This window comes from Vigna angularis, chromosome 10 (genome assembly GCF_016808095.1).
Source record: "Vigna angularis cultivar LongXiaoDou No.4 chromosome 10, ASM1680809v1, whole genome shotgun sequence".
Lineage (NCBI taxonomy): Eukaryota > Viridiplantae > Streptophyta > Magnoliopsida > Fabales > Fabaceae > Vigna > Vigna angularis.
In genome coordinates this window covers 12,449,593-12,460,382 of record NC_068979.1, presented here as the reverse complement: position 1 = coordinate 12,460,382, position 10,790 = coordinate 12,449,593, and the positions used below count along the sequence as shown (strand labels likewise).

Sequence of the window (10,790 nt, the reverse complement as noted above, 5' to 3'; positions counted from 1 at the left end):
CCATTCCAACTTCTAACATCATACTCATCAGCTTCTACACCATTACCCTCTACCTCACCCTCTACTTCTACCTGCCCCTCCACATCAGACTGCCCGTCTACATTCACACCAACATGCATGTTTCCCTTAGCATTTGACTCACTCTCTGCCTCACCCTGTGCCTCCACACCATCATCCTCTACCTCAATTTCTCCCTCAGGTTGTACATCAACCACTGCCTCTGTTTGTAATTCTACCACAGCCTCTACATCAGCCACTACATCAACCTCAACTTCTATCAATGCTGGGGCTACTTTTGATTCAGGTTCTACCTCAGGTTGTACATCAATCACTGCCTCTGTCTAAACTTCTACCATAGCCTCTACATCACCCACTACCTCAACCTCAACTTCTGTCTCAGGTGCTACTGTCTGAACCTCTGCTTCACCCACTACCTCAACATCTGCTTCACCAACCTCTATCTCAACTTGCTTTTCAGCACTCTCTCTCTCAACTTGTCCTTCACCACTAGGTCTATCAATTTCGGGTTCAGAAAAGTATTCCAACTGCAGAAGATATTGAGGTTCACACACCATGTGTATAACATAAAGGTGAGCTTCACCATTCAACATAGCAATATTGATCACATGACAAGCACCTTTGTCATCAAATAAAGGTTCCAAACAATCTTCTAATACAGAACCACGACCCAATGAATACCATAACTCCTTTACATTCCTATAACTCATCTCCTTTAGAATGCTTAATATTTCAAAATAACTCCATCGATCAGAGTCTATTTTTAAAGTTGTGGTTTGACCATAGTGATATCCGAATGTCCCATTATTCTCAAATTTCCCTCCATGGTGAAACACGACTTCAATGTCTAAGTTGGCCATATTATCTAATATAAAAATTGTTCACAGCTAATCTATGTTTAACCCTTAACCCAAATGTTATCTAAGCAAAAAACAAAGCATAAACATACCACTATACAGACCATAAACAAGTCAAACAAAGCAAAAGCACATTTACCACAATAAACAAAGCAAATGGCACAACACAGTACCACACACTATCAGGGGGGACCACAACTACAATGTCGCAACAGAAACAAAGCAAATGCACTGACAATGGGGGACACTAAACAGACAAACCATACAAAAATCAAAAGTTATGGGGGGACAACACCGAAAGCAACCAAACACAAAACAAAACCTACCATAAACGCACCTTCGAATGCCGCTTTTCGTAATTTACCCCACCAACACGATCTCCATGAATGCTCGTCCAAATCCCCTCTAGAACGATGTCTACACGATCTTTGTATTCACGTTAATGGTTCTCGCGATAACAACTCTCTCTTCTTTCGCACAAACCAAAATGCCCTAATCTGCCACAATTCACCCCTAAATCAATTTACCCCCAATTTCTAATAAAACTCAATTTCTGTAACAGCTGCCCTAACTTTGTTTCTATTGAATTGCACAAAATTACTTAAAAACCCTAACTGCTGCCAATTTATCCCCAATTAAAATAAACCCAATTTCTAATAAAACCCAAACTTCTCTAATTCAACAACACGGAAGCACACACACAATTACGTTTTGACACGTAACCACTAACTACTGCCACATCATCATCCCATTAACTACGTTTTCTTATATTTAACGGAAGTGACTAACTTGACTCACAAATTTACAAGTAAGGATCCATTACAATTACTTTTCTAACGAGGGACTAAATTGAGATTTCCCAACCAAACTGGGGACAAAATTGGGTATTAAACCTTATATTAAAAAGTTAAATGTATGAAACATACTATGCATAGAGTTCTTTCAAAGGTTCTTGGGTGTTAAGATATTATCATGTATCATTGTCTTGATTTCAATTTAGTCTCTATATATTTTTCTTTAATTTAATTTAATCTTAATTTTAATAAGAAGGTGTCTTTAAATTATAACAAAATTTATTATTTGTATAAATATTACATAAATATTTTTATTAAAATTGATTTTTTAACCTATTACATTATTTATATATTATTATCACATGTTTTGTTAATCAAATTTTACATTATTATATATTATTAATCTATATTTTTATTAACGATGATTTTTATTGAATATTACTAACTTTAATACTTTTTATGCATCTCAAATCATCCAATTCAATTAAAATTTAATTATTATTGTAATATTTATCTTTGATTTTTTTTTTAAAGATGCATCTTGTCATACTACTAAAACAAATACTGGGTCATGCAATGTAAATGAAAACAAAATTATTATAATTAAATTAACAAGTGTAAAATAATATAGGTTTAAACCCTCGGATTGTCTTCATATTTGTTGGAAAATCTCAAGTGGGTCCTCGTTTTTGCAGCTATCTCAATTGGGTCCTCGTTTTTGCAGCTATCTCAATTGGGTCCATATATTTGAAAAATTGAGTCAATTAAGCTTTGTCCGTTAAGTTTTCACAGACGACGTGAACAGATGCTGACGTGGTGCACACATAATATGTTGATGTATAAGTATTATATTACGTGAAATTTGTTATTTAAATAAAGAGTTTTTGACGTGGTACAAATTTAATTGTTTACTTTAGGGATTTGTTCAGATTAGGAAATTTTTACTGAAATAGGATTAGAGAAAGGGAATTAGGGATTTGATTTGGTGAGTGTGAGAAGAGGAATTGCAATCTTAGAGAAGATGAAGACAATCAGTTGGAGGTCAATGAACCTAAGTGAAAGTGGATGCGAGTTAAGGTTAGTTTCCTATCGTGTTGCATACGACGTATTACATTTTTGCGTATGATGGGTTTTTTGGTTTACTTTTACTGCATCTTGGTTTTAGGGATGGGTAATCGAAAATGGGTTTTTGTGTTGTTCTGTCACTATTTATGCGTTGTGGTCCCGATTTTGCATGTTGAAATGTGTACAATGTAGAGATTGTGGTCCCAATTTTTCATTTTTGAATTGTTTAGAAGTAGTGGTCCCCTGCCTATGTGAGTGTTTCCATAGTGGGGATGTTAGTTTGTTCCCCTGTCCCTTGTCTGTCTGAGTGTTTCCTTAGTGAGTGTTCCCCCATTTGATTGGTAGGTAGTATAATAATAATAATTTTCCCTCCATAATCAGGTGTTAAAAGCATGTGCTTCATATATGGATGATGAACGTATTAAAGTTGTGGTCCACCACACTGGACATTTTGTTAGTGATGATAATGGGAAGTTAAAATTTGATGGAGAGACAATACAATGGTCTTGTGATCCAGACCTGTGGAGCTATTTTGGCATATTAGCTTCAGGGAAAGACTTAGGTCATATAAACGTCAAAGAACTTTAGTACAATTTAGGAGGTGAGTCAATGGTACCAGATAGGTTATAATTATTGACTGATGATCGGGGTGTTATGCATATGGTGAACATTGCAAGGTTAAATGATGAAGTTCATCTATACGTGGTTCATAATAGCATGAACCACACATAATAGAAATGATTGATTGGGTTGATGTTGATGTTCATGATGAAGGTGACGTTGCAAGACAAGTGGAGGAGGGTCAGGGTGATGGTGATGGTCAAGTTGGAACAGAAATGGAGGAGGGCCAAGGTGATGATGATGGTCAAGTTCTAAGACAAATGGTGGAGGGTCAAGGTGATAGTGATGGTGAAGTTCTAAGACAAATGGTGGAGGGTCAGGGTGAGGTTCATGCTGAAGTTGGAACAAAAATTGTGGAGGGTGAGGGTGATGCCAAAGTTGGAACACAAATGAAGGAGGTCGACAGTGATGTTGCTAAAGAGATGCAGCATGTAGTTGGTCATGGTGGTAGTAATAGTAATGATGTAGATGAGACTGAGGTACATGATGTAGAGGAGGCTGAGGTACATATGTACATGATTTTGAGCTAGAGGATGTAGAAGAGGATAAGGATGTAGATGAGGCTGAGGATGAGGATGTAAATGAGGCTGAAGATGTAAATGAGGATGAAGATGTAGATGACAATGTTAATGAGGATGAAGATGTAGATGAGGATGTACATGAGGATGTTGAATGTGAGTCTGTCAGTCAAGAAAGTCTAGTTGATGTCACCATTCAGTGTGACATTGGGACTTCTAAAGGAAATGTGAGGGAAGAACCTTGCACTCCATTAGGTGAGTGTTCACGAACAACTGATAATGATTCCATTCATGATGTTCGTGGCTTATCTGACATTGAGTGACTGTTAGATGAGTTGGTTAGTGGTCCAGATAGTGAGGAGGGTGATGATTTCATCCCGAAAAGTTTGTTTCCCACTTTTAGTATGCCTAAAATTTTGGGGAAATATAAATGGGAAGTAGGAACCTATTTAGCTGAGAAAAAGGGATTAGTACTTATGCACTCAGTAATGGGAGAAATTTAAAATTCATTAAGAATGACAAGAAGAGGGTTTTTGTAAAGTGTTTGGGGGGGAATGCGAATTGAAAATGGTATGCTTATTGTGCCTATATGTGTGGTGCCAAGTCATGGTAGCTAAGAAAAATGATTGATGATCACAGCTGTAGTAGAGATTTAATGTAAAGTTGATGACTTCGGAATAGTTGAGTGAAAGGATGAAAAAAAATGTCAGAGAAAACCCTAATATGAAGGTCATGGACATTAGGGACAAAGTTAGTAGGAAATGGAATGTAGGAATTTGTAGAAATATGGCTTTTAGGGCAAGAGCCATTGCAAAAGATAATGTTAAGGGGTCATTAAAGGAACAATTTAGAAGAATTTATGATTATGGTCATGAGCTTCTGAGAACAAATCTAGGTTCAACAATCAAAACAAAGGTTGAAAATAGTAACAGTGAGTGTATATTCAATAGATTATTATGCATGGTTGAAGGCATGCAAAGATAACTTCATTTGTTGTAGACCCATTATTGGGTTGGATGGATGCTTTTTGAAAGGCAAGTATAGAGGGGAGTTAGTAACAACAATTGGAAGAGATGGAAATGAACAAATTTTTCCTATAGCATATATGTTGTTGTTGAGGTAGAAAACAAAGACTTGTGGACTTGGTTCTTGAAGCTTCTCATTCAAGACCTTGGTGGGGAAGTTGTGTGTGCATCATGCACATTTATTTCAGACCAAAAAAAGGTCAGTCAAAACAAATCTTAATTAGAATATATTTCACATATAAATCAGCTGATTTGACTATTTTAAAATGTTAAGGTCTTTTGCTAGCTATTCAAGATCTTCTATTTGTGGTAGAACAAAGATTTTGTATTAGACATTTGTATTCAAACTTCAGAAAGAAATATCCTGGAAAAGACCTTAAATGTCTCACGTGGAGGGCAACAACAACCACTTATCCACAATAATGGGAGTCTGAAATGAGGAAAATTAAAGAAGTCAATTTAGAGCCATTTAAATACTTGATCGCCATTCCACCTAGGTATGTATTCGCTGTTATAAATACTTTATATACTCACATTTGACAATTATATTTACTGACATTTATTTCTTCCAGGTTTTGGTCAAGATCTAGATTCACCCCTACATCAGAGTGTGACACTCTTGTGAACAACATGTGTGAGGGCTTCAATAAAGGTTGAAAATGGTAACGGTGAGTGTATATTCAATAGATTTTTATGCATGGTTGAAGGCATGCAAAGATAACTTCATTTGTTGTAGACCCATTATTGGGTTGGATGGATGCTTTTTGAAAGGCAAGTATGGAGGGGAGTTAGTAAACGCAATTGGAAGAGATGGAAATGAACAAATTTTTCCTATAGCATATGTTGTTGTTGAGGTAGAAAAAAAAGACTTGTGGACTTGGTTCTTGAAGCTTCTCATTCAGGACCTTGGTGGGGAAGTTGTGTGTGCATCATGCACATTTATTTCAGACCAAAAAAAGGTCAGTCAAAACAAATCTTAATTAGAATATATTTCACATATAAATCAGCTGATTTGACTATTTTAAAATGTTAGGGTCTTTTGCCAGCTATTCAAGATCTTCTATTTGGGGTAAAACAAAGATTTTGTATTAGACATTTGTATTCAAACTTCAGAAAGAAATATCCTGGAAAAGACCTTAAATGTCTCACGTGTAGGGCAACAACAACCACTTATCCACAATAATGAGAGTCTGAAATGAGGAAAATTAAAGAAGTCAATTTAGAGCCATTTAAATACTTGATCGCCATTCCACCTAGGTATGTATTCACTGTTATAAATACTTTATATACTCACATTTGACAATTATATTTACTGACATTTACTTCTCTCAGGTTTTGGTCAAGATCTAGATTCACCCCTACATCAGAGTGTGACACTCTTGTGAACAACATGTGTGAGTGCTTCAATAGTGTGCTAGTTCATATTAGATCTAAGCCAATTATTACCATGTTAAAAGATATTAGGGTTTACATTATGAATAGATGGGCTACCAACAAACAAAGATGGCATCATATCAAGGTTTTATCTACCCTAAGGTTCTGAATAAATTTCAAAAGGAATCATGGTTAACCAGATATTGGTTACCAAGGTAACTTTAATCATACAATTAACTTGTGTTCACATTATCACTACTTTGTTGCTAATTGTGTTGTCAATTTCTATTCATGACAGGTGGTCATCAGATAAATTATTTGAAGTCAGACACATTTCTCAATTTGGGGAGCAATTTGTTGTCAATGTTGACAACAAGGGTTGCAGTTGTAGAAAATGGACAATTACTGGCATTCTTTGCACTCACGTCATTACTGCAATGAAATTCTTGAATTTAAATGCAGAAGACTACATTGGACATTGGTTTATGAAGTCTACTTATGAAGAAACCTACAACACAATCAGTTATCCTATCAATGGTCAACATGTCTAGGAAATTACATCATATCCAGATGTATTACCCCCAAAGAAGAGGACAATGCTAGGAAGGTCCAAGAAGAAACGAAGACTAGAGGTTTGGGAGTTGAAGAAGAATGACATTGAATTAAGAAAGGGTGGGAACTAGAAAAACATGTGCTCTCTACAAACAACTTGGATACAACAAAAGATCTTGTCCACAAAGACCTCCAACAGTTGTGCTTACTACTGACCAATCTACTCAACAAACAGAAGTCACAATAGCTCCAACAACATATGTGCCTATTACTCAAGAATCTACTATGCTTCCTTCTGATCAATGAACTCATCTTTAATTTGTAGAACATGTTTACACTTTCATTTTGAAGACAGTCTTTTAAATATGATGTAATGTTTAATGATCAAGGAACAATGTTTTATCAGTTTGTTTTGGTGTATTTTGATAATGTAAGACAATGTCGTTATCAGGTTTCTTTTGCTTATAAGTCAATGTTTTATGATGTTTATTGACCATTTCTTATTGATCTGATGATCATTCCTGTATGATGTTTATTGACCATTGCTTTATGATGTTTCTTTTGCACTTTCTTTACCTTATTCACTACAACTGATCATACCTATATTTAATGACCGTTATAATTAAAGAAATCAAATCAGATAGCTTTTAACATTAATCAGTCACCTTTACAAATAAAACACACAATAACATTACAAATAGCAAATTACAATACATAAACTTCTACTAACAATCAACCAAGCTTCATCAACATTGATATTGCAATTACATTACAAACACATATAAGAAAGACCATCCCCATTAACACCTTCAACCACTTTTCCAACATAACAACACTTTTCTCTAAACAAGTTATTTTCATCTTTTCAACATCTGTTTGTTCCATCTTCATCAGACTTTGTTCCATCTTCATGAAACTTCCACCCACTTCTTCATTTCTTGCACTTGCACTCCTTTCTTCTACATTCAGCACATTTCCTTCATGAATTCCTTCTTCACTGCACCACTAAAAGAAGTTGCAGCCAACGAAATATTCACTCTTACCCTGTTGAAGAAGAAAACACACTCCCTCATCAAAACCCAAAATAAAACTAACATTTATGCTTCCATTAAACTTACCTTGAAGTTAGAGAACCCCAGAATTTTTTACCCTTGTTTTTAGGGGTTCTCGCAATGTGGAACATTGCATTGTGACCACAAAAGCAAGTGGTTTTACACCCAACCTGCTACCACTGCCACTACTCTATTGAAAGCCCCAACCCGTGTGTCGCAACCGGAATCGCGACGGGACGACGATCCAAAAAAGAAACGGGTTTTGAAAAGAGATTTTGGAGTCGCCACCATAGTTTATTCTGGAACACTACGGAAAAACCATAAAATGATAAGACACGGTCCGCGAAAACCAGATTCTGGGTTCGGGAGTCGGTTACGTGTAGGGAAGGTATTAGCACCCTACAACGCCTGCCCATAAGGCAGTACCTTTAACTAAATACGCGAATATAATGTAGTTTTCAAAATGCTTAACTATCCCCTAAAATAAAAATTCTAAATAAACAAAATATATTTTTTAGTTTTGTGGGCCCGACAAGGATTGACCTTGCTCCTACGTATTCTCATTCAAAATGAGAAATCAGGGTTACGTAGTTCTAGCTTGAAAGACTGTTTGTTGTTTGAAACCAGATGTTTTTAATTTTTGAAGATTTTATGTGTTTTATATTTTCGAGAAAAAAGAAGGTAATGAGTACTAGGCCGACGCGAACGGTCGCACGAGTACTCATACCTTTAAAATGATATTTAAATATTTTTAATTATTTTTTTTTTTTTAAAAGATAGATAACGATATTAAGCACTAGGACGATGCGAACGATCACACGAGCACTCATGCCGTTATCTACTTATTTAGGAAGACTTGAGAGTATTGAGTGCTAGGCTGATGCGGACGATCGCACGAGCACTCATACCCTCGTTTAATATTACGTAAATAAGAGAGAAAGGTATTGAACACTAGGACGATGCGAGCGATCACACGAGTGTTCAACCTTTAAAACATATTTTTGGAAATTTTATTTAAGAAAAGAAGAAAAGGTTTTTAGCACAAGGACGACGCGAGCGGTCACACGTGTGCTTAACCTTCAAAACGTATTTTTGAAATTTTATTTAAGAAAAGAAGAAAAGGTTTTTAACACAAGGAGGACGCGAGCGGTCACACGTGTGTTTAAACCTTTAAAACATATTTTTGAAATTTTATTTAAGAAAAGAAGAAAAGTTTTTAGCACAAGGACGACGCGAGCGGTCACACGTGCGCTTAAACCTTTAAAACTTTTCTTGTAAATTTATTTAAGGAAGAAGAAGAGGTTTTTAGCACAAGGACGACGCGAGCGGTCACACGTGTGCTTAAACCTTTAAAACGTATTTTTGAAATTTTATTTAAGAAAAGAAGAAAAGTTTTTTAGCACAAGGACGACGCGAGCGGTCACACGTGCGCTTTAAACCTTTAAAGCTTTTCTTGTAAATTCTTTTTATTTAAACTATCAATATTGTATTATTAAATATATATTTTAGGATAAGTAAATGTCTAAAATAAATAAATAGAACAAAATAAAATAAGACAATAAAGAAAAATAAATAAACAAAAGAAATTGGAGAGACTGAACGGACGTTGGGGACAATATTAAGGATAGCGAGCGTTCGTTGGGGAGAGGACGAACGTCCGTTGGGGACAATATTAAGGATAGCGAGCGTTCGTTGGGGAGAGGACGAACGTCCATTGGGGGATATAACGGACGAACGTTTAGAAATGTGAGCTGAATGACGAGCGTTCGTCGAGAGATATAACGGACGGACGTTGGGAACGAAGGCTGAATAACGAACGCTCGTTGAAGAGATGACGAACGGACGTTGAGAAATTGAGGCTGAGTGACGAACGCTCGTTATTGAAATGACGAACGAACGTTCAAAAATGGAAGCTTAAGGACGAACGTTCGTTATTGACATGACGAACGGACGTTCAGATATGGAAGCTTAAGGACGAACGCTCGTTGTTTGAAACGACGAACGGACGGTCAAAAATGGAAGCTTAAGGACGAACGTTCGTTATTGACATGACGAACGGACGTTCAAAAATGGAAGCTTAAGGACGAACGTTCGTTATTGAATGGCGAACGGACGTAAAGGCTTAAGGTTAACGAACGCTCATTCCTTTAGCTAACGAGCACTCATTCGTTTGAATAACGAACGTTCGTTAGTGAGAAGGATGAGCGAACGGTCTAAAAGGCTTAAGTTTAACGAGCGCTCGTTCATTTTGATAACGAGCGTTCGTGTTGGGGAGATGGCGAACGGACGCTATATAACGAGTGTTCCAAAAGAGGCCCAAGGCTCCCGGACGTACGCTCATTTCTGGGCCTGGCCCAGTCCAATGCTTTCTAACCTAGAATTTCCTAGGGGTTCAGAGATTCATCCTCATTCCCACTCCTTCACGCCAGTTCGCACCTTCTCCAGAGATTCAAGGTCTCTTGTTCAGCACCACAACTGATCACCACCTCTGCCATAGCCGGCCACCGTCACCTCAAACAAAACGCGCCTTGGCCTCTCCGGCTACCCCTCGCACCACCAGAACCACTGTCAGCCAAGACACCACCGTCTCCACTTCTCTCTCTTCGAAAACCAGAGATTCTCAGGGATGGTTTTCCTCCGTCTTCATCTCTGATCCGCTCGTGCTATCATCATCCATCAACATCAACTTCACCATTGCTAAAACCTCCACGACGAACACGACCACTGTCACGATAATGTTTCCCCCCCGTGCCTATACTCGTCCACCTCCTCGGCCACCCACACGGTCACCATCACCTACCAGGACGACCTTAGCGACGCCACTGCCACCACCACACAGCAGACTACTACTTCCAAACCGCCAACCACGAAACAATCAGCCACCCTCTTCCTCCCCATTCGAGGATTTTCTCGA

The 10,790-nt window shown here is 37.3% G+C and overlaps 1 protein-coding gene across 1 annotated transcript; it reads left to right on the top strand.

Moving 5' to 3' along the window:
• The first annotated feature begins 3,471 nt into the window (after positions 1-3,471).
• On the top strand, positions 3,472-4,196 carry LOC108334875 (uncharacterized). The gene is made up of 2 exons (XM_017570804.1): positions 3,472-3,834; positions 3,882-4,196. The coding sequence occupies exons 1-2, from the start codon at positions 3,472-3,474 to the stop codon at positions 4,194-4,196; spliced, it is 678 nt and encodes a 225-aa protein (XP_017426293.1).
• Positions 4,197-10,790: the final 6,594 nt, after the last annotated feature.

Bases quoted from the DNA above. Each gene is read 5' to 3' on its own strand.
- LOC108334875 (XM_017570804.1), top strand. From the start codon at position 3,472: ATGATTGATTGGGTTGATGTTGATGTTCATGATGAAGGTGACGTTGCA. The intron at 3,835-3,881 runs GTACATGATGTA...CATGATTTTGAG, and splicing joins ATGATGTAGATGAGACTGAG to CTAGAGGATGTAGAAGAGGA.